Source organism: Lepidochelys kempii, chromosome 2, assembly GCF_965140285.1.
Source record: "Lepidochelys kempii isolate rLepKem1 chromosome 2, rLepKem1.hap1, whole genome shotgun sequence".
In the NCBI taxonomy this organism is placed as follows: Eukaryota; Metazoa; Chordata; order Testudines; family Cheloniidae; genus Lepidochelys; species Lepidochelys kempii.
The window spans coordinates 220,989,514-221,012,622 of record NC_136381.1 but is presented as its reverse complement, the minus strand read 5'-3'; the positions used below and the strand labels follow the sequence as shown (position 1 = coordinate 221,012,622).

General features: G+C 40.7%; 1 protein-coding gene across 3 annotated transcripts; it reads right to left on the bottom strand.

The window, feature by feature from the left end:
- Positions 1-252: 252 nt before the first annotated feature.
- On the bottom strand, positions 253-21,926 carry ASNS (asparagine synthetase (glutamine-hydrolyzing)). 3 transcript variants are annotated; one of them, XM_073333872.1, is made up of 12 exons: positions 21,808-21,926; positions 19,308-19,603; positions 15,762-15,999; positions 13,184-13,369; positions 12,754-12,855; positions 10,865-10,992; positions 9,626-9,752; positions 8,034-8,140; positions 6,494-6,594; positions 4,134-4,215; positions 3,725-3,880; positions 253-2,256 (listed from the first exon to the last, which is right to left on the bottom strand). In XM_073333872.1, the coding sequence occupies exons 2-12, from the start codon at positions 19,554-19,556 to the stop codon at positions 2,047-2,049; spliced, it is 1,686 nt and encodes a 561-aa protein (XP_073189973.1). In that variant the 5' UTR covers positions 19,557-19,603; positions 21,808-21,926; the 3' UTR covers positions 253-2,046. The 3 variants fall into 3 exon arrangements, with proteins under 3 accessions (XP_073189973.1, XP_073189974.1, XP_073189975.1); XM_073333873.1 differs by lacking the exon at positions 21,808-21,926 and adding an exon at positions 21,678-21,798; XM_073333874.1 differs by lacking the exon at positions 21,808-21,926 and adding an exon at positions 20,860-21,508.
- Positions 21,927-23,109: the final 1,183 nt, after the last annotated feature.

Below are 23,109 nucleotides of genomic sequence, written 5' to 3'. Positions count from 1 at the left end.
TCTCTTTACTCTAGAGCTTCTTCTAAAACGAATGCTGCCCCCTCAGGGTCAATAGTAACAGGGAAAACTTACCAGAAAATTCAGTGAGCAGCGCATCTTTCCTTTGCATCCCAGTACAGTCAAGATGCTTAGCATCACTATAGTTTGGCATGGTAACATGGTGTAAAACTGTTTCAAAAGCCGTTGTGGGTGGGTCCTACAGAAACTTCACTTCTAGGCTTAAGGAAAATGGTAGGCACCAGGAGGCTCAAATTGTCAATTTCAGTTAAAAAACCTTTATTAAAAAGCGAAGCGATGCTAAACCATACTATGAATCTGTTACAACACAAAACAGTTTCAAGACCCTTGTTGTGCAGAGGCCTACACTCAAGTGGTTCAAGGTAACAAAAGTCCACAGAAAGGTAAAGCCTGATACATAAACTTATGAAATTACCAAAGGTTAAAAACAGACTGGTACAAACTGAATTCCTTAATTTTTTTTTTTTTTTTTTTTTAAAAAAGGCAGAGCTAAGAGGTCTTCAAGGCTCCTGGTAAAAATCACAAGTTGGCAAAACAATTATCTGAATGAACCTAGAACTGAGAGAAAACGTTTGTAAGTTGAAGTCACCAAAATGTGCTCTCATTGATTAATCATAAGATGAGGTTTTCACCTCCCTTTTGTACATTTAAATGGGAGCTGTGGAATGTGTGGACTGGAAGTAGTGACCTTAGCCATCGTTGTGACTGCGACCCACACCTTCTCCTGGGACCTTGGAATCCATGGTACCATTGGGTCTTCATCATCCTGATCCTGCAAGGCCTCCTGACCAGACTGTGCTAGAGAAAGTTCCACATGACATTGCCCCCTCCTCTGGCTTCAGCTGAGTCTTGAAGAGCACTTGGAAGATGATATTGTTCCCTTGTGACACTTTTTATTCTCACTCCTAAATTTCCCCAAATGTTGTGCAGGTGTGTAGCCACTTGACTCACATTAGAATCAATAGGAATCATGAAGTTAAAACCCCATACAGCTTTCAAAAATCAAGCCCTTGAGGTAGAAACAAAGGATATAACTGGCCAATTTTATTCCATGCTATTCAAATTCTTACAACAAAACCGTTACCACTATATGTATAGACAGGCCAGATCTACAAAGATATTTCAAAAGATAAAAGTCCCACAGCATGGCCATGGCTGGCCACGGTTCACTGACTCAGGCTCACAGGACTAAAAATTGATGTGTGGACATTCTGGCTCAGGCTCCAGCCTGAGCTCTGGGATCTTCCACCCTTGCACGGTCCAGGAGCTCGAGCTCCAGCCTGAATGTCTACACAGCTATTTTTCAGTCCTGGAGCCTGAGTCAGTGGACGCAGGCCAGCTGCAGGTTTATCCCTATGTAGACATACCCACCGGTGCCTAATGAGAATGTAGTGGGATTTTCAGAAGTGCCTAAGCAGGTTAAATACCTACCTCCAATTGACTTTAGTTAGGCACCTAACTTGCTTAGGCACTTCTGTAAATTCTATTAGGTGCCTCTCTGTACCTGTAGGAATTTGCAAATCTCTGTAGATCTTGCCCAATGTCTATAGTAACCGTATGAATGCTACAGTTTTTAAACACAGGAGCCTAGACAGAATGACCAGACCAAAAATGCTCATTTTATACACCCACCCCCCCGATGAAATTCAGGCGAACACACATCATATGAGCCATTCAAGTCTTCCAAGGAGGTTTTATATTAAAAAATACATGTATGTTTGTAACTGAAGTCAGCCAATCTGACTGAGTATTAACAAGGGCAGAGCTGCTAAGCAAGATGGTACCCTTTTCACAGAGTAGTTTTTCAGACCAGAACTGTAGTTTAAGTGAGGCAGAGGTCCTTGTGCAAGCCCTCTGCAGTGGGGTGAATTTCACACTATTATACTAGCTATAAAGGGCTCTTTCATCTTAAATACCATTGTCCAAATCCATTCTGAATATTCTTTTAGACTACTGGGTTGCATAAGCTTTAGCGCAAGTAGAGCCATTTGGCAACAAGTAATTTGTGTTTCAAAATTACTGGAATACTTATTCTTTGGTAGCTGACTTGTAATGTTTCAATGTGCGAGCAGAAGGATCAGTAGCTTCAATCCATCTTGGCATCCAGTAATGGGAGAGCCAATCAGCTCGCCCGGGGTAGTGCTTCTCAAAGATCTGGCGGTAGTAGTAACCTTCTTTAGTCTTAGGAGGATTAAAAGGAAATTTCTCTGCTGCCTTTTCCAGCAGAAGGTCATCAACCTATGGACAAGAGTGAAATAAAAATTAAGCTGTGAAGTTGCTTTATAAATTATTCACCAGACCATGAGCTGCAGTCAAAATACCATCATCTCAGGGTAGAAGGATTTACCATTAACTCCACCGTTTCTTAAATTCCAGGAAGAGACTAAAAGCTTTCTAAAAGGTGAAATTCTGCCCTAGGATGTGTGCATGGCTCCCACTGAGCTCAATCTGCGTAACTTTATTGAGAATTAGTCTCATAAATGGCCCTATTAGTGCAATATTGTTTCCAGCTCCACAGAACATGTCAACTTTTTTAAATCTAAAATTCTCTTTTTCAGTAAACTTACAAAAGTATCTCCCCATTTCCTTCCTCTCTTTATTGAATGATTCTGAGCAAGCTCAGGCTATGCAGTTATCTGCTTCTTGATAGGTTCTCTTCTGCCTGCATACAATGGATCCTAATTCACTCCAATCAGCACAATCCAGTCTGCAGGCTTCCACTGGCAGAAAGTACCTCAGGAGTGGGAGTGCAGAGGTGAAGTCTCCTGCAGTCTCCATTCCACTAAGGGTAGGGATGAAGAAGGTTGATTCAGGTAATCTCCTGATCAGCTTCCACCAGCAGGACTCCAACAGAGCACAACCATAAAGTTAATCTCCTTCCAACCCCCAGGGCGGGTACAGAGCGGGGATCCTATCAGCCACTCCTTTGGAGGTAGATGCCTCTGCTGGCATATCTTTCCCTGTTGTACAAGGGCATAAACTGCACTGGCACCAGCAGAGGTGAATTTCACCCACAGGCTGGGGTAAGGTGGGCATTATGTCCTACCACTAGTGATCATTTACACACAATCCCCTGCGCAAAGCAAGTGTAGCTGCAGTTACACTGCCTGGCTCGGTAAGGAGAGATTTCAGCTCCAAAAAGGGCCTACTATGCTACAAACAAGTGTGGCTACCAAAAACTGACACTGCACTAACTCTGCAGCTGGGTAACAGCGGGCAGAGGTGATATAAATGGCTCGTATAAACTACAGCAGCTGCCCTAAGATGAAGGATTTCCCACAGTACCGCAGCTCCAGCATTCATTTCTCACATGAAACCCAGAATCAAACAGGTTTATCCATAAACTAAACACACACACATATTTGTAATCCAGCTATTTCCTTCACTTAAGCATATCAACTGCCTTTCATAGTCCTTTTCATGAGATTTTATCGTTTCTTTCCATCTAAAATTTCACCTCACACTACAACAGTTTTCATATCCTGAAGTACTTTCATTTCTTAAAAGCAATCTTGCTCCTGTAATATTCTTGAACAAATGACAATGAGAACTTCAAAACTCAAGTATTTATTTTCTGGACTATGTGCAAATTCCACCTTTCATTGGCTGATGCAATTTCTAATATATCTGCAGTGGCTTTAAAACTTAGAATGAAAGCATATGGTACTGTAGATAACAAGCAGAATTTTAACATAAATAGCTGTACCTGGAGATCAACATACTCTTGAAGAATTGAAAACCAAGACTTCTTGAGAGATGTTATACCATCACTGAAGGCTTCTTTGGGTCTCCAGAGTATTTCTTTAGGAAGCAAGTTGGAATCCTGAAACGATTCTCTCAAGAGATGCTTTTCAATTCCATTCTATTGACAAGAAGCATAACAATGCTGTGAATGTTAGGAACCTAAGTGTAACAAATTTTACAAGACAAACATATCTTCCCCTTCGGAAGTCCCCATTCAATAAAAAGATCAGGCCATTGGCACCAATCCAGCAAAGCAATCAAGCATGTGAACAGTACCATTAAATTCTATAGGATTACTCCTGCTTAATGCTCTGCCGGATCACAACCTTAATCTCCAACATGTCTTTTGGGTGCTGAATAGGTTTGTTTACCTTTGGAATTCTGAGTTTTGCTGGCAGGGACAGGTAATAATAAGTAAATCGGTGATCCAAAAATGGGACTCTCAGTTCAAGACTAAAAAACAACAAAAAACAAAAAATTAAAATAGAAAATATACTACATCAACCCCATGACACATTAGTTTAGAATTCCATAACTGTTAACATCCATTTATTTTGAACAGCAGAAGGAATACAAGGTTTAGTACTTTAATATAGGAATATTTCACTTATGCTCAAAATGTCCAATTAATCAGTTAGGACAATCCAGTAAACTATCTGCACAGTATTTATCAACCAAAAAAGTCCAAGAATTTTGTCACAGTGTATGCTGCCATCTATTGGAAAGTTTATGATATCATGTAAAAACGTAGGAATTCCTCCGGTAGGTTCCACAAAGACCTCGATAAAACAATGTACTTTGCATATAAACACTGAAAAAAAATCCTGTAATCCTAAAAGATCTGTCAAGAACCAGCAAGCTGCCTGTGAGGAGATGCATCAGCATGTTTTAAGCTGTTGCAGAATCTGGTAAGTTTCACCCAAAAGCATACCAGAGTTTGGCTTTCAAACATGTTAGCAATAAAGATGCACCTGCGGGAACCACAAAGACATTTCATAGTGATTCTGCAATGCTCTCATGCAGAATTTCCATTAACTTCAACAAGAGTTCCATGTGCAGAAGCACTGAGCCCTTACTGCTTATGTTTGGGCCCAGTATGTTGTGGAGCCAGATAATTAGTATCATTTCTAAGACTTCATATTTGAGGTGACAAATGAGTTGATAAGAACTTTACCTTTGGTAGCGAGGAGCTGCATCAAGCACTCCTGTACTTGCAGCAGGGCACGTTAGTTTAAAGCGTGTAATGAAATGGGCCAGGACCTCAGCCGGTGCAAGTCAGCGTAGCTCCACTTAAAGTCAGCTGTGGAAGTGGTGCAGTGTATCTTAGTGCATTCCAAAACTGAGTTTATTATTCTTAGTTTTCCTCCTCACAAAACACCTACTGCAGGTAATGTGCAGTACACACTGCCCTTGAAGAACGACTACGGTTCAGTAATATTTCAGTGAAGAGGCTTGAACTTCCTACCCTTGTATACCGAGTAAGAGGTTAGGGCTTTTCGGTTTCAGCCAAAGATTGTTCAATGTGCATAACCGAGAATCTGTTGCTATATATTTTCCACAGGTGATCGGCATCTTTGACTTTGTCCTTCTTTGCCCCCAACCCCTCATACTGATTGTTACCCTATTTCTCACATCACATTTAATGATAACTTATCAGAGCAGGCACCTTCTCTTTCCAATTGTTCTATAAAGCATTTCACAAACTTTTGTATAACTAACAGGAAAAGGCAATTGCAGCTCTTCAAGCACAAGGCAATTCAAAGTGTGAAAATAAACAAACCTGAATAAGCAGCCCGTCTCATCTGCGCAACATGCATTCTCCCCATTATTAAAATTGAGAATCTGAGGCACAAGAAGGTTTACTTGCTCACAGTCACACAAATCTGTGGCAGAGCCAAGAACAGAACCTGGATCTCCTGACTGCCCAAGTCTTGTATTTTAGTCACAAGACCCTCCTTCCCTTCATATCTATCCAGCTTCCTAATTAATATTCTGTAACTTTGTCTTGTCAAATTTCCTTTTTTCTTCCTTCCAGTTTCCATTCCTTAATGTTCAGATGCATCCCTGTTGTTTATGCCAGAGGTCCTATAAACATATTGCCTAAACTCTTTAGTTATTTTCAAAACTTTCTGATTTTATCTTGGTCAGGAAGGGCCACTTCCCGCCCCCCCCCAAAATATTAACATTTCTAAATACAGTAAATATTGTGTACTGCTCATAACAAAGATCATTCCTCCTAGACAAAGGCCTTTCCTGCATCAATTAGCAGAATAGCAACCTAGTGCTTTTGATATGATCAACTCTGCACAATCCTGTGAATTCTCCACCTGGATTCCTTCAGGATACAAATCCAATTTAATCTTGGTATGTAACTTTATACTGTTCTCCAGCCTTCTAGCTGATACTTTTAACAGGTATCTTTTTCTGTTGTTTTTTTTTTTTAAAACCCATGAAGCCACAAAAAAGGATATTGCTTTCCTGCTCCCACAAGCTTTTAGGGCCAGATCCTGGTCCCACCAATAAACAGATAACAAATTTGTCCCTTAAAATATACTGAATTATAGATGAAGACAATTGAGGGTAATATTTCCCTCTACATGTTACCAAATGCGCCAATGTTCAGATGTTAGTAATTTCACAGAGGACAGCAAGATCTTTAAGATTCTAGTCTACTTAGGTTCTTAAACTACACCTATAACTGTGGTCTGTTGGAGACTAAAACAGGTCTTACCCATGAGCTGCAGTAGTTCTGTCTGCACGAAGTACATCAAACATGTAGAGTTCTCTCAGAAGCCTCTCACTGTCTTCCATAGCTTCTTCAGGAGACGGGGCCTGTAACATACATGCAAACGTAGTACACACACATAATACATGGTTGTATTGCTACTTTGAGAATTTTCTGTAGCATATATGGATTTCCAGTGATTTCTTTGCACAGAAGGAGAAGTTGTACTCTGCAGCATATTCCATAGTACAGTAATACGCTATACACGCTTAGGGCATGAACATTAAAGCATCTGTACACTAATTTACACTGCATGCCAACTTATTTCACAATTTCTAAGCATTTGAGGAGACTACATACAATTGGATGATTAGGACTCCTTTCCCTAACCTTCCTCACTTTTATAGAAACACGCAACATGCATGCTCATACTCATGGGCTTATTCCAATACTGTACAAATAGCATGTGCCCTGTGTATTTCCCCAAAGCTACAACACATTCTATGGGGAGAATGCCAAATTCAGGTGATTTGGACAAAACCGCCCCAGTGTCTTCTTTCTATTAAAAATTTCTCAGGAATCCAAGTAGGACATAAGCGATCTCAGAACAGGGCCCTAAGGACTCAAATAATCAACCTCCTCAATTAAGTTTGTTTGGAAGCAGTTACATGGAAATGCTGAATTAAATAATAATAATAATGATTGTTTAAGACTGTACATCTGTTACTATGACAGTTCTCACCACAAGCCAAGAGGATGCAAGTAATATTTATTACACAAAAAGTGTAAGATGATGTTTAGGCCAGATTCTCATCTAATAATGTAAATCAGCATAGCTCCTTTGACTTCACACTTGGCAGCCTCAGTACAGAGGCCAAAAACTGCAGGGAAAGACAACTGAACTGTTTATTCACCCTTAGAAGTGGTCTCCGCAGGTCAGTGTTGACACACATTAGCAGGACAGTATGGGAAAACTTGCATTATGACAGGACTGTCCTTATTCCATAAATAAACAGAGGAATTAATGAGAAAATCCTCAAATGGTAGAAAGTGTCAGAACTTCATTGAACTCAGTTAGCTATGACAATTTACACCGCTGAAGATCTGCCCTTCAATCTCCAGCTGGCACCTTAACCAACTCTAAATTTGCTTTTAAAAATGTAGAAGAGAAAAAAATGTTTGAATTAAAAAATTATTACAAAAATGTATAATGATCTCTAAAAGGAAGAGCCTATAACAGGAGGAAAAAGGAAATGTCTGGACCCTGGACACAGCTGGTGACGTTCTCTTAAAACTCTACTATTCGACTTCAGTGGGACTACTCACATGCACAACAGCTTGCGTGCAGAAGTGTTTGCGAGATTGGGGTTTTGAATACTTACTTATTTGTCCACTTTAATACAGTATTTACTTGTAAGTGGATATCAAGTACCAGCATCAGAAAGAATTAATGTATTCCAAGGACTCTTTCCTGATTATTGTGGCCCAATATGGCCATGCACAAACAAGAATCCTTTTTCCTTTGAGAGCAAAATGTTGTTCTTACCTTATGGAAATAGATATAGCCTTGTGTAAGCTCATCTGAGCCTTCCCCTGAGAAAATGACCACGCTGTCTGTTTTCTTACTTATGTGTTTGGAAACCAGATACATACCTAAAATAATAAAATCAGATTTACAAAGTTATTGTAAATTCAGTTATAACTGAACAAAATTCTAACTTCAGAAGCACAGTAATTATTTTGATTTAGTGTTTCAGTGCTTCTCTTACATATTAGAAATGAGGGGGAAACAGTTGAAAGCCACAACAGTAGCTACTCTTTCTGCTTTTCAATCCCATTAAAATAATCACTAACCCATATCATTTTAGGTATATTTTCTGTGTCTAATTGTTCCCATGGTGCATGCTTTCCTAGAACTAGTCCTTAAAACTCAAACAATTGAAGGGAAAAATTGCTTATATATATCAAGGCCACTTATACGTATAAGTCCCAGTGAAGTCCGTTGGACTTAAGCACATGCTTGAGGGCTATCATGAATAGGGATGTTTTCCTGAATTAAGGCTTATATTTGTAAGAATGAAAACAGTCAGTCAAATATTTATTACTGCTGTAAATTTACCTTAACAGTTATACTGTATAGTCCATTTCGTTTCCAAAGCACTGTATTAAGAAATTCTCTCTATTTTCTTCATATACATACAATGAATTCAGCATTCTCCTCATTGAGCCTTTCCACATGATTTCGTTTAGTCATAAAATAGTTTTGGTTTTGTTGCGGGTTGTTTGTTTGTTTTTTAAAAAAAAGACTCAGTTCATTAACCGGTGTTTATTTCAAGGAGTTCTACTACACTGTCATAGTAAAATCACATTTGAATGCAAACAAAAATATGAAGAAAAATTATTTGTGTTTCCATATTTGTTATGGCAAAATAGTACATATATATTTTGAATTCACAAAACTTTGCCTGTCTTTCTGAAAGATACGCTTTAGCCAAACATGAAATTTTTGGTTCAGAACAGGAGTAAATGGTTGAGATTCTATGGCTTGTGTTTTATGGGAGATCAGACTTGATGAACTAATATTTCCTTCTGGCCCTAAAATCTGAATCTCTGTCTTTCATTTAAGAATCTTAAAGCCTCAATAAACCTCAAAGGAATGTACATGCTGTTATACCTGTCTTACCAATAACTTGTCATGGTCCCACATGGAGGGCTTGTCTACAAAAACATTTAGTTCATCACAAACTATAGTCTAATTCTAGCCTGCGCTAGCCTACCACAAAATAAGTGTCTGCGCGGACCCTGCTGCCATGCATTAACAGTTCCCTAGTGACCTCTGATTTACTCCTGTTTCAAAGCAGAGTAGATCAAAAAGCACTAGAACCGTTAGTGCGTGGCAGCAGGATCCACACAATTAGTTCATGGCAGGCTAGGATTGAGTAGATTTACACCCCAGCTTCCATGAAATAAGTGTTTGTGCAGAAAAGTCCTGAGACAATGACCAAGTTGGAAATAGAAATCAGGGTTCCTGGCTCCCAGGTCCTCTCTGATCATTAGACAGTATACGAGGATAATACCTTTCCTGTAAAACTATACATCAGTACTTAGTAAAGAGTATATTTAAAATAAATAGCTTACCAACTGAAGCTCTTACTGTTGTAATATCATATGTTTCCAAGCTAAAAATAACTTCTTCTAATGCCTGAATTCCTTCTTCAGAATTAAATATTACTTCATGATGTTCACTGCCAATATAAGCAGCTACCTGTTTATAACAGATTACGTTAGTAATCTGCCTTTTAACTCAAAGTGCTTTGCAAACATCCACAACATATCACTAAAATGCCAGACAAAAATCTTGCAACAAAAATTACATAACTGATTAAGACAGGAAGAAAATAAAACAGATATCCACTATAAACTGCGGTGGAAAATATTTCCCAAATTACAGTTTATTCTAACCCCAGTGTTTACACAAACCACAGTGGAATCTGTAATGGCTGTAAATAGTTGTGACATTTGTTTTTTTAAAGTACCACACAGCCTAAAAGACAGCACAGTGCCCCACAAAAGATTTGTCTAAACTACAAGTTCATTCACATAGACAGATGCTAGATGAGACAGTTCCAGTGGTTCTTCCAAGATCTAAAAGTTTAGTGGTTTATCCTTGGACTCAGCCACAAATGGAGGCAGAATTGCGGCACCTCTGAAAGCATGGCCCTTGCGGCAGAGCCATGAGTGAGACTATTTTTTTTTAATCCTGCTCCCATACCGCCTCGCAATACCCACTCCCACCTGCTCACATATTTTTTCCCTGCTCCCACCCGCAAAAACCTTAGATCCCGCAAGAAAGACAGATCCCCCCCATGCTACCAAAAAAAAGTTAATGTTTTTATATATTATAAAAACAATTTTTACCATTAAAAAAAAATAGAACAAATCATGCTTAAACCATTTAGTGATGTCCCACAAATTTCTGCAGTCTGGTTTTTTTTTTGCCCACCCAATCATGCCTGCAACAAAGTACATTTTACCCACTGCTGGTATTATGGCAGCGGGTCCTGCAGGACTCCCTGGATCCCAGTCCGTCTGCAGGGCTCTGCCTTGTAGTAATAACGCAGTGACAGTTTTGGTCACAAAAAGATTTTTCAAATACATAAGAACAAACAAATGAAACCAATCTATTTCTGTAATTTAATTAAGACGCAAACCCAATGCTGTGCAAACTTGGTTTTACTACAAATTCTGATTCCACCCAAAAGAGGATTAAGACTACATCCAGGACGCATTGTGACCTTATACAGGTAATGTAAAAGCAGTATTCTCTATTCAGCTTGAGCACGCTAACTGTAACTGAAGACAAAAATATTACCATACCTTTCTGGCAGCCAATAAATCAGGACTGTCTTCCATTCCAATGGCAAATGTTTGTAAAGGGTAACTGACGCTTGATTCTTTCATCAGTTTCACAAGCATGGCAGCAACCAAACTGGAATCCAAACCCCCTATCAGCAAAACAATTTATTTTGTTATGTTTTTAAGGCACAAGCATCTGTACAATGGAAACATGATTTACATAGGTCTTCCTTGTTAAATTATGTGTGAATCCAAGACACATGATGTACAAATGAGGGTGGAACAGAGCCCTAGAAGAAAAAGATGGCACTGTACAATTTCAGTGGAACAGCTGTAGTAGCAATTACTAGTGTATGTGCTGTCCAAGAACCACAACAGAAATCTTTTTTTAAATACACAAATAGATCTTCCATGGTGGTATAATGATTCTAAACAAACATACCTTTTCTCTGCCCATCCTGCCAAGATTAGACTGATTTTCCCCGCCCCACCCTCCTTCCAATACAAAACTGTACTTGTCTCCTTCATGACTATGCTTCCACCTACCACTAACAAACATTCTCCTTAAGACTCCACTTGCTCCATCAGCTTTGCCCATTCTGGCCTGCTCACAGTCCCCAACTCTCTCTTCTGCTTGCAGCTACCATTCCAGCCATCTGACATACCCTCCCTCAACTTCACTATCCTTCTTGCCATTTTAAAAGCAAAATGTACAATTCTTCTTGCCTCTCTCATTTACTGCCACATCCCTTGCTAAAGCACACTGTTGAAACTGCATGCACAGGGCAATAGTTGTATAAATAGTATACAATTAGTGTGTACCTGGATTGTATTTATGGAGATTTGACTACGCTGCTGTAACTTGAGAACTTTAAATTTTGAAACTGTTTTGGCTTGGGGTTTTGTTTTTGTGGGGGGGGGGGGGGGGAAGAGAGAGACTGTCCCATCCCCAGCACCACACTACCCATCCCAGCTTTTATGTAGGTAAATGAAAGAAGTTGGCAGCACTGGTCAAACTAAAAATCTTCTGTTGAGTCCTGCCTCATTCCAATACATACCTGATAAGATGCATAGTGAACGTATGTCATTATGCCATGCATACACACATGCACAACCTACCTTAACTCTGTCAATACGAGCTCCTAAAAAAAAAAATTGTAGTGAAACAAATGTCAGACCCAATACTAGACAGCAGATATCTGGATTCTACAGTAAATGCCTTAACACTAGAGCACACTGCCTCCCAGCCAAGACACTGAACTTTCTTCTGGACTTTAGATTACCCCCTTTGAAAAAAAAGTTAGTGATTAGTTTTGGCCCAGATGCCCCTAAGTCAGTACACACAGGATATGCCTTCTCCCTGCCCCCACAAACACACACAAGGGGAGGTGAAAGGCAGAAAAGAAGCCAACTCCCCCTCTTTTCTGGAATATGCAGAGGCCTCTCTACAGATTTACCTTGCAATAGTGAGGTGATGTCTCGTTTTTATAAGATATACCCTCACTAAAAAGCCCTATAATGTTATGAGTACATTGGATTAGCACTGATTAAAGTGTTGTTTTTGTATCTTCTTAGTGAAAGATGGCCAGGCACTCTGCAATCCAACGTCCCAGCTCAGGTTCCATTAGGTATAATAATAAATAAATAATAATAATAATAATATAGTAAGAGGCTCAATAAACTATAGTAAACTATAGTAAGAGGCTAACAACAATCTTCAAAAATTCCTTCAAGTTTCTGTTAAAATTTTTGGTAGGTAGAAAAAGTGTATTAAAAGTCGTGTTATTTTAGTTGCATCACAGACATACCAGAGTAAGTAAGCACTTTATTTATTGGCACGGGGTGGTGGGGGGAAGAACAAGAAGAGAGCAGGGAGGGAAAGAATAATCATTCTAGGTTTCGATATTTACCTGACAAAAGACAGCCAATTCTTCTGTGACTCATTAAACGTTTTCTAACAGCATTTTCAAACAGAAGCCGAATGTTGCTTTTCACCGTTTCAAGATCCAAACCTGCCACGAAAGGAAACAAGCAAATATCCTTGTTTCGGGGGTTTCATTAAGGCTTTGCTGGACTAAACTAAATAAGGATACAACATTGTTTGCTATCAAATGAATTTCAGAAAAGGAAGAAGGAGGTCCAATATATTCACAAGCACATACAAAGAGAGCCCCCAAATATCATGCCCCTACAGCCTAAGGTTTCTTTTCAGCTCTTTGCCAAATGATTCTACCACTTATACCACACAATACAGGTTAAATGTTCATGAAAAATTAAGTAATGAATTATTCTGATTAATTTAAAACAAGGCTATAAAAATCTATTTCTTTGCTGTGTTACCTGCAGGCAGATGTTCCATTGTATCATAAGCAGCATGCAGAGGTTCATCTTTACAACTATGAAATTTTACCAGTTCCACTGATGCAACTTTGCCAGATGGTTTTAAATCCAACACTTCATAGTGTCCCGGAAGAAATGGCTCCACTTTAGGACAAGAGGACATGGAGTGCTTTAAGTTGATAAGACCTGCAAACATGAAAAAATGTGGAGGAGTATTTACCATGCCTATCACCATGGTCCCTGAGCTGCCTAAAATTAGATACAAAATATTTTTCTCCAGATTATCTATTACAATCTAATTCTGCCCTGGCTGGTACAATGACGGGGGTGGGAGGTGTGGGGGGTAGGATATGCTACTTGAGACCTCCTCTGATTCAGGAGTCCTCCCAACAACAGATTGTTTTAGAGCAGCAGCAAAGTAAAGTAAACTGCAAACATAGACAGGGTGTTCCTTGTAACTAGCACTTGCTACTAACAGCAGCATGCAGCTCATGATACGCCCATCTAGCTATGATCAAGCCACCAAAACAACAGAAAACCTCATTGGGGTCATGGTTCATAGGCTACCATATTATCATTTAACCCTATGGAGAAACTCTACCTATCTTGCTGTCTGTGTGGGGAAAGAGGCTCTTGACACTCACTTCATCCCCTAATACACCAAAGGGTCTCGTCCTGCGCTTACTGAAGTCAGTGTCAAAACTCCCATTGACTTGCATGGCACAGGGTCAGGTCTCAGCGCAGCACAGGGCAAACTTTACTATAACTCAGCTTCTAACTGCTAAGTAGTATTTTACTACTGAGATGTTTTAGGGAAAATATGGCATTATTGAATACAGTGACAGGGTCAAGCGCCTGTGCGAGCTTGAAAGACAGAAAGTAACAATGAAAGGAATTAGCAGCACTGGTCAAACTAAGACACTGAACTTTCTTCTGGACTTTAGATTACCCACTTTGAAAAAAAAGTTTACATATAAAACCAAAAAGAGGTTAACAAAAATCACTAAGCGGCCAAAGTCACTGCAGAGTTGATATTAAAATAAGTAATTATTTATATCAATTTAGCAATTCCATAATTACGAAATTATAGACTCAGAACCTAAATGTGTTGTTTCTAATAAAGGACTCAGGATCAGACTGGCAATAAAATGGTCAAGGGCCATATTTTACTTTCATTCTACACAAACTTCTGGTGAAGTCACAGCGAGTATTTTGCAAAAACTGAAAGGGGAATGTGCCCACATGGTTATTTGGATGCAGTCAGATGGATTTCAAAAAAAGTTAAGTTATTTTAGTAGTGATACAGAAGGGAACTGTGAGCAGTCCTTATTGGGGAAAAGGGGAAAAAACAAAACGAAACAAACGAAAAAAAAACCCACCATAGGGAGTTAAGCACAAATAAAAAAAAAAGACTGTAGGATTGAGTCTCTGAGATTGCATCATTACAATGGTCGAGCTAATCTGGATGCCAATAACGAAACACATATACAGCAGTTCAAGAGTAAATGTGAGGAAACAAGAGATTTATTTAGATCTTATTCAAATAAACTCCCTTCCTATCCCAGTTTGGTAGTGTTTATACACCTTAATGTCTATGGTTCCAGTATTTCATCGTTTTTCCTAAAAATAAAGAACCACTGGAAGTACGGTGACCAGACATCCCAATGTTATCAGGACCATCCTGATATTAGGACTGGTGTCTTATATAGAAGGTGTGGCCAAACTGTAAGTTGTGAGTCACATGCGGGTCTTTACAGTTAAAGTGTGGCTCACAGGGCACCCCACGTACCCCTCTCTCATTCTCCACCTATAAGATTGGGCATGGGGGAGCTTGGCACTTTTGTCCTGTGGCGGAGTGGTGGAACTAGGGGCTTCTGCCCTGCAAGGGATGCGGGAGTGTCTATGGGTTTTAGCCCAGTGGGGGGAGGGGGAGGGGAGAGAAAGAGTCCCCAATTTTTCACACTTGCTAACTGGTTACCCTAGGTGGAAGTATGAGGTCTAACTGAGGAAAAAAAAGGATACTGAACTTCCAAATAAGAGACAGCAATTATTCTAAAAGCATTTGTATTTTCTCTTCCTCTACAATATTTTAGCAGGACTGTAAACTTCTTGATCTGATTCGACAGGTTCCCACCAGTTACTTCAGAATTCAGTCAGAATTCCGAGGATCAAACTCTGGTCTCACTTACACTGGCATAAATCCATTGACTTCACCTGACTTCTGTATAACTATCAGAATCAAGACTTCAAATATTATCTGAAATCAGATAATAAAGATACTTGGCAGCCATAACTATGTAAAAGTAGATAACTGATTTTTAGCTATATTAAAAGGCCATTTATTCAAGTCTAATGTCTTCCTATTTTATAAAATGTCTATCAAGTTCTATTTACATATTTTTTTAAAAACAAATGGGAACACACATGATTTTATACTAAATTACCAATAATTTTGTTGTATCTCCTTAACGATCACCAAGAGAATAAAATTTGTGTTCCTTCAAGACTTTTTATATTTTGACTCAACAGCGGTGACGATGAAGTTGATTACTAAATTTATTAACTTTATTGATTTTACCTTTTGCCTCAGAGCAGACACCCAAGAATCCATCTTCAGTCAGCACCTTAAACAATGGTCTGACTCCATATGTATCTCTTCCCAGAAACACTTTCCTGTTTGCCGTGTCCAGCAGGATGAATGCAAACACACCATCTAGCATGGAGGCTGTTTGCTCTATTCCTCCTCTGTTGTAAAGATGAAGGATTACCTCGCCATCTACTAAAGTTTGATATTCAAATCCAAACTGCTTTTGCAGCTAAGGAAAATTATCAGAAAGAAAAAAAAGATTAGCATTCACAGACACTGACTGCATTCATTTTTACTTTAAAAAAAAGGGGGAGGAGGGGGACATTTACTTGCTTTTAATAAAAAAAAAAGAACATTGATTACTTGGTGGATAAGAGTCTGAAAACTTTATAGACGTTTTCATACAAGCAAAGGAAAGGATACACTGTGTTTCAGATCTGATTTAGGTTCTATTTGCAGCTCTGCCACTGACTTCCTCTGCAACTCACTTCAGGGACAAATTTTCAAAAGGTGTGGGCTTCAGTTGCTGGGTGTAAAATTTGAGACACCCTTGTCAGATTTTTAGAGACACTGAGCTCACTTAATCTAAAATTAAATCTCTTAATGGGGACAATACTACTTATCTACCTTACAGGGGTGTGGCGTTGCTTAATTCATTAATATTTCTAAAGCACTTTGGAAATGAACTGTATTTGCTTCAATTATACAATACCAGCATAATACAGTAATAATACTTTGACCTGAGAATTTCATTTTGCCAGTTTAACTGGAGGAATTAAAAAACAAAACAAACAAAAGTTTGTTCAGTGAAATTTAAGATTCTTCCATAAGCAAAAATAAGCAGTTTCAGATGCCAGAAGTTTTGGCAGCCATGAGTATGCTTCATGCTCGTGTTGTAATAATTTTAAAAAGTAGCACAACCATCTACTGACGGTACTTACTGACGGATGGTAGAAAATCAGCCAAAAATAACTTGTAAGACAGCAACTGTAAAAAGGATATTATCACTATATTTTTGATAATATGTTTTAAATCATGGGGTGAAATCGTGGCCTCACGGAAGTCAAAGGGAGTTTTGTCATTGGCCACCATGGAGCTCACCTATGGTTCTTTAACAAATAAGCTCCAAAAACATACTTGCCAACTGGAAATCACTCTCTTTACTCAAACTGTTTTTAACTACATCAGTGCACACATGATTTTATAACTCCTACTGATGGCAATGCAAGTTTTGCCGGATTAAGAACTGCAGGGTTGGACTCATGTTCAGAGTCTGCTTTTAGAAAGCAAAAAGAAAAGGAGTACTTGTGGCACCTTAGAGACTAACCAATTTATTTGAGCATAAGCTTTCGTGAGCTACAGCTCACTTCATCGGATGCATACTGTGGAAAGTTTAGAAGATCTTATTATATACACACAAAGCATGAAAAAAATACCTCCTCCCACCCCACTCTCCTGCTGGTAATAGCTTATCTAAAGTGATCACTCTCCTTACAATGTGTATGATAATCAAGGTGGACCATTTCCAGCACAAATCCAGGGTTTAACAAGAACGCCGGGGGGGGGGGGGGGGAGGGAGGGGTAGGAAAAAACAAGGGGAAATAGGCTACCTTGCATAATGACTTAGCCACTCCCAGTCTCTATTCAAGCCTAAGTTAATTGTATCCAAATTTGCAAATGAATTCCAATTCAGCAGTTTCTCGCTGGAGTCTGGATTTGAAGTTTTTTTGTTGTAAAATAGCGACTTTCATGTCTGTAATCGCGTGACCAGAGAGATTGAAGTGTTCTCCGACTGGTTTATGAATGTTATAATTCTTGACATCTGATTTGTGTCCATTTACTCTTTTATGTAGAGACCATCCAGTTTGACCAATGTACATGGCAGAGGGGCATTGCTACTGAAAATGACCATTACATCCTGCAGAACACAGCAAGTATTGCAGACTGCTGATACAAGGGACTCAGCATTTGCTTTGCTCTGCAGTATGTTAGGATGATTCTCAGTAGCTTACCGCAACAATCAGACACTGAAAAAGCCACACTCTGCAGCACGTAGTTCGTCAAACTGCCAGTGACATCAGTGGGAGCGTGACTGAGTAAGCATTACAGAGTCAGGCCTTTGCTATCAATCACAGCTGCTACTTACCCATACATTCCATATTTAACATGCTGGTGTGACTGACTATATATAGGCCTGGATTCAGGAAGGTACCTATGAACGTGCATAACTTTAAGGATACAGGTAGAACCAGACAATAAATTAGGACTACAGTGCCAGGTTTTCAAAAGGTATTTAGGCACCTAAAGATGCAGATAGGCATCTAATGGGATTCTCAAGAGTGCCCAACTTGAGTACCTAACTCCCAATCATTTCAATGAGATTCAGGACTCATCTACACTGGGAACTTACCCTCAGCATAGCTACATCCTCACCTCTGAGAGACGCGGCTTTGCAGACCTAACCATAGATTCATAGATATTTAGGTCAGAAGGGACCATTATGATCATCTAGTCTGACCTCCTGCACAACGCAGGCCACAGAATTTCACCCACCACTCCTGCAAAAAACCTCACACCTGTATCTGTGCTATTGAAGTCCTCAAATCGTAGTTTAAAGACTTCAAGGAGCAGAGAATCCTCCAGCAAGTGACCCGTCCCCATGCTACAGAGGAAGGCAAAAAACCTCCAGGGCCTCTTCCAATCTGCCCTGGAGGAAAATTCCTTCCCAACCCCAAGTATGGTGATCAGCCTGGGTTATGTCAAAGGAAGAATTCTTCCATCAACCTAGTTACCACTTCTAAGGGAGATGGATTAATTACAGCGATAGGAGAACCCCTCCTGTCGCAGCAGTGCGTGTCTACACTGAAGCAGTACAGCTGTGTCACTGTAGCACTTTAAGTGTAGCTATACCCTTAGACCCCTAAACTGCTTAGGTGGTTTTGAAAATTCCGCTAGACCCCATCTGTATCTTTAGGTGCCTAAATACTTTTGAAAATCTGGCCCACAGTGAACACTGTATTGATCTATACTGAGAATATTTAAGACATGTCCTATCTCATCTGATATGATGAGATTAAGCAGAAACATAAATAATATACGAGGAGGACAGAAGAAGAGCTCCCCCAAAATAATCTGAAGAATACCAAATTTAAGAGGACTTTTTTTTGGGGGTGGAGGGGGTAATTTTACATTTTCCCCTCTAACTCCCAAATTCTTTATTAGTAAGCACTGACTATGCACTTACCCCTTGGAAGCTTAAAATTGGGGTAGACTTCTTTACTAAGTTATTTTTCCTCTTTCTGTTTATACATAGTCACTATTTACTGTAACTATTTGAAGGACTACTGTATTCTGAGTCTCTCTCATATACTTATGAATTGGCTCCAGATTTTGACCCAGTTTGTTTTTGAAGTTGCATCATTTGATTATTTGCTCTGACATTTTAGTCCACAGTGTTTTAGAGACGTTCCAAATCTTCACCGGCACTGAGGTACTACAGATCAGTCTTTTTTTTATTTTGTTTGTTTGTTTGTTTACCTGTCTGAAGTTGTAGATTTCTCCATTGTAACACAGCCATAAATATGGAAACTTCTTCACCCGAATAGGCTGCATGCCATATAATTGATCAACAATTGCAAGACGATGGAAACCAAAACAACAGTTGGTGAAGCCATTGACGTTTTCAAAACGAAATGCGTCAGGACCTCGGTGAGCTATTTTCATGGCACTTAGACACTGGACAGAAAGGCATTCATCGCTTCCAAAAAGGGCCCAGATACCACACATTTTGAAATCTCTTGCAGGCTGTGTCACAGCTACTTAAAATGAAGAACCTGTTAACAGAAAGATATGTCATCATGCAATGTGTTTTAGCTATAACAGATACCTATGAAGCATATTTTAATTTCTTGAATATGAATAATTAAACACTGTCTTATGAAGAAAGTAACTTGTTTAGGCCCTGTTGACAGAAGGTTGATTTAAAACAAACAACTTCAGAACTTCAGCATACCTTGCACAGACCAATAAACTAGGTTTAAGTTCAGTTTTAGATACAGTAAATATGTTTGTGGGTTATTTTAGTTGTTTCTTGCTTACAGAATGCAAACTCATATTCCAAGTACAGAATCATAGGTTGATCAGATGTGGTCAGGAAGTGGGTAAAAATTAGTTTTGGTCCTAACTTAGCAGACAGACCTGACTTTCTGAGTCTGATAAGCAAGAGCTTTAGTTACCCTAAGTTTAGACAATTTGACTAAAGGCTCTTGAAAGATCTTGCTGACAAATGCAAATATCTAGTGAATCTAACTTACGAAATGAACCACTCAAGTCAAAACATTCCAAATGTCAAGTTGTATCTGGCAAACAGACATTTTCCACATATGCAATATTTTTATTCCTGTTTTCCTTGTTAATGGTAATTATTAAATCACATGTATATAATGTGCTAACAGTTCAAGCAACCCTGTTAACTTAAAAACCATTCTTCTGTCCATTGAGTTGGGTGGGAGAGTGTTTGGGGTTTCTTTGTTTTTTAAAGAATTACCAAGACTATAGGTCTCGTCTACACTGCCACTTTACAGTGCTGCAACTTTGTCGCTCAGGGGTGTTAAAAAACACCCCAAGCGCTGCAAGTTTCAGCGCTGTAAAGCGGCAGTGTAGACTGTGCTCCCAGCGCTGCTAGCCATGCTCCCCTGGTGGGAGTGTTTTTTTTTTTTTTTTACAGTGCTGGGAGAGAGCCACAGCAGTGCTTTAAGGTTGCTAGTGAAGACATACCCCATTTTAAAAGGGAGAAACTGAAAAACAGAGGAACGTGTTTTTCCTCTTATTTACTTGATGGTACTTTCTGCATAGTCAATGTAGCTGTTTCACTATTTTGTATTTCCTCTATTGTTTGCATGGGTCTTCCACACAGCAAGAGAGTAGGGGGAAAAAATTTTAAACAAAAAACAGGGAAATGGAGTTGCCAAGCTATAAAAATTGGCACACAGACTCAGAGGTAGGTGTAGGTACTTCAAAAGGACTTTCAATGTATTTGTAATTGACTAGATTTCAAATTGGCAGTGTCTCTTTAACACCGCAGGACAACCTTTTTCAAATGGTTTGACCATGGAGTGAATTTCTGGGGGGACGGGAGGTAAGCCCATTTCATTCAGCAAAATTTCGTCTAAAAACCCTCCTTTCCCCAGTAGTCTCAACGCTGATAGCCCACGTAACACGTATTGCTTTCTTCACATCCTCTGTCTGATGCAATTCTTAGGCGTCCAGCTTTGCACAGCAATGAGTCAGTAAGCCTCTCCTCTTAAGGATTGCACAGCCCACATGAAAGCCCAGCGGCTGTGGCTCCATGTGGGCAGGGGCATCTGCTCGCAGGAATCCGTTTACAGGCTCGGGGCTTTAGTCCACAAACTTTAGTAGGGCCAGTGTCTGCCTCTGTGTAGTCATCACCGAGCAGAATGGGGCCCTCAATCTTTGGGTCTTCTAGGCACTCATGCAACACACAAAGGAAGGCCCCGTTCCTCCAGCCCTGTGCCACGAGCAGTCCCTAAGCAGGCGGGTAAGAGTTTGGAGGATCGGAGCCTACAGGAGAAGCTGGCAAAAGAAAAACATCAACATCCTCCCCGCGAGTGACCAGCTGCCCCTGGGCGTGCGCGCCATTCCCCCCAGCCGGTAGCGGGGGAGCGGAGCACACCCCGGCCGGGCACAAGCCGGGAAGGAGCTCGGTGCGGCGGAAGCAGCACGGCGCCGGGCGGCAGCAGCTCGCCAGCCACAGCAGCGGCGCGGCGATAGCGCTCCCGTCGCGCCCTGCCGGCCGGCCGGCCACGCGGTGCGGGCCCCGCCCGGGGAGAGCCAGCGGCTGCCGGGCACAGCAAACTACCGCCGCCGCCGCCCTCCCTGCCCCGTTACCCCTGCTCCGCCTCCAGCGCCGGGCCAGGCTTGCTCAGCAGCCGGCCAGAGATGCTGAGGGAGGCCCCCGCTCCAGAGACGGCTGCGAACCAGACAGGCAGAGGCAATCGTCTCCCCGACCCCTCCTCACCTGCCGAGCGGCGCCCGTGAAACCTGGCTCCTCCTCCCCGTCTTCCTGCTGCTGAAACACAGAGCGAGGTTTCATCATGGGGCTCCCCCTGCCGCCGCCCTTCGCTGCTCTGCCCTACTCTCACCACCAAGCGGAGAGGGGCGCAGCGCTCTGCTCTGCTCTGCCCCGCCCCGCTCCCCTGTACACAGGGTGGGTCATCGTCGACCCGAGATTTATGTTTAACTCCGCAACCTGCCGCCAGCCATTTCTTTTGCCTCCCCGTGAGGCGGGCAGGGGAGCCCTGTACATCTGTTCACAAAGAACGTTCTCCAGAAAGAAGAGAGGTTTCAGAGGAACAGCCGTGTTAGTCTGTATTCGCAAAAAGAAAAGGAGTACTTGTGGCACCTTAGAGACTAACACCCCCCCACACACAAAAAGAAAAGGAGGACTTGTGACACCTTAGAGACTAACCAATTTATTTGAGCATGAGCTTTCGTGAGCTACAGCTCACTTCATCGGATGCATGTCGTGGAAACTGCAGCAGACTTTATTTATACACAGAGAATATGAAAAAATACCTCCTCCCACCCCACTGTCCTGCTGGTAATAGCTTATCTAAAGTGATCATCAGGTGGGCCATTTCCAGCACAAACCCAGGTTTTCTCACCCTCCACCCCCCACACACAAATTCACTCTCCTGCTGGTGATAGCCCATCCAAAGTGACAACTCTTTACACAATGTGCATGATAATCAAGTCTGGCTATTTCCTGCACAAATCCAGGTTTTCTCACATCCCCCCACCCCCATACACACACAAACTCACTCTCCTGCTGGTAATAGCTCATCCAAACTGACCACTCTCCAAGTTTAAATCCAAGTTAAACCAGAACATCTGGGGGAGGGGGGAGTAGGAAAAAACAAGAGGAAACAGGCTACCTTGCATAATGACTTAGCCACTCCCAGTCTCTATTTAAGCCTAAATTAATAGTATCCAATTTGCAAATGAATTCCAATTCAGCAGTTTCTCGCTGGAGTCTGGATTTGAAGTTTTTTTGTTTTAAGATAGCGACCTTCATGTCTGTGATTGCGTGACCAGAGAGATTGAAGTGTTTTCTGACTGGTTTATGAATGTTATAATTCTTGACATCTGATTTGTGTCCATTTATTCTTTTACATAGAGACTGTCCAGTTTGACCAATGTACATGGCAGAGGGGCATTGCTGGCACATGATGGCATATATCACATTGGTGGATGTGCAGGTGAACGAGCCTCTGATAGTGTGGCTGATGTTATTAGGCCCTGTGATGGTGTTCCCTGAATA

Bases quoted from the DNA above. Each gene is read 5' to 3' on its own strand.
- ASNS (XM_073333872.1), bottom strand. From the start codon at position 19,556: ATGTGTGGTATCTGGGCCCTTTTTGGAAGCGATGAATGCCTTTCTGTC. The intron at 9,753-10,864 runs GTATGGTAATAT...TGTTATAAACAG, and splicing joins ATTTATTGGCTGCCAGAAAG to GTAGCTGCTTATATTGGCAG. The intron at 2,257-3,724 runs GTACAGCTATTT...TCTTGTCCATAG, and splicing joins AAGAGTATGTTGATCTCCAG to GTTGATGACCTTCTGCTGGA.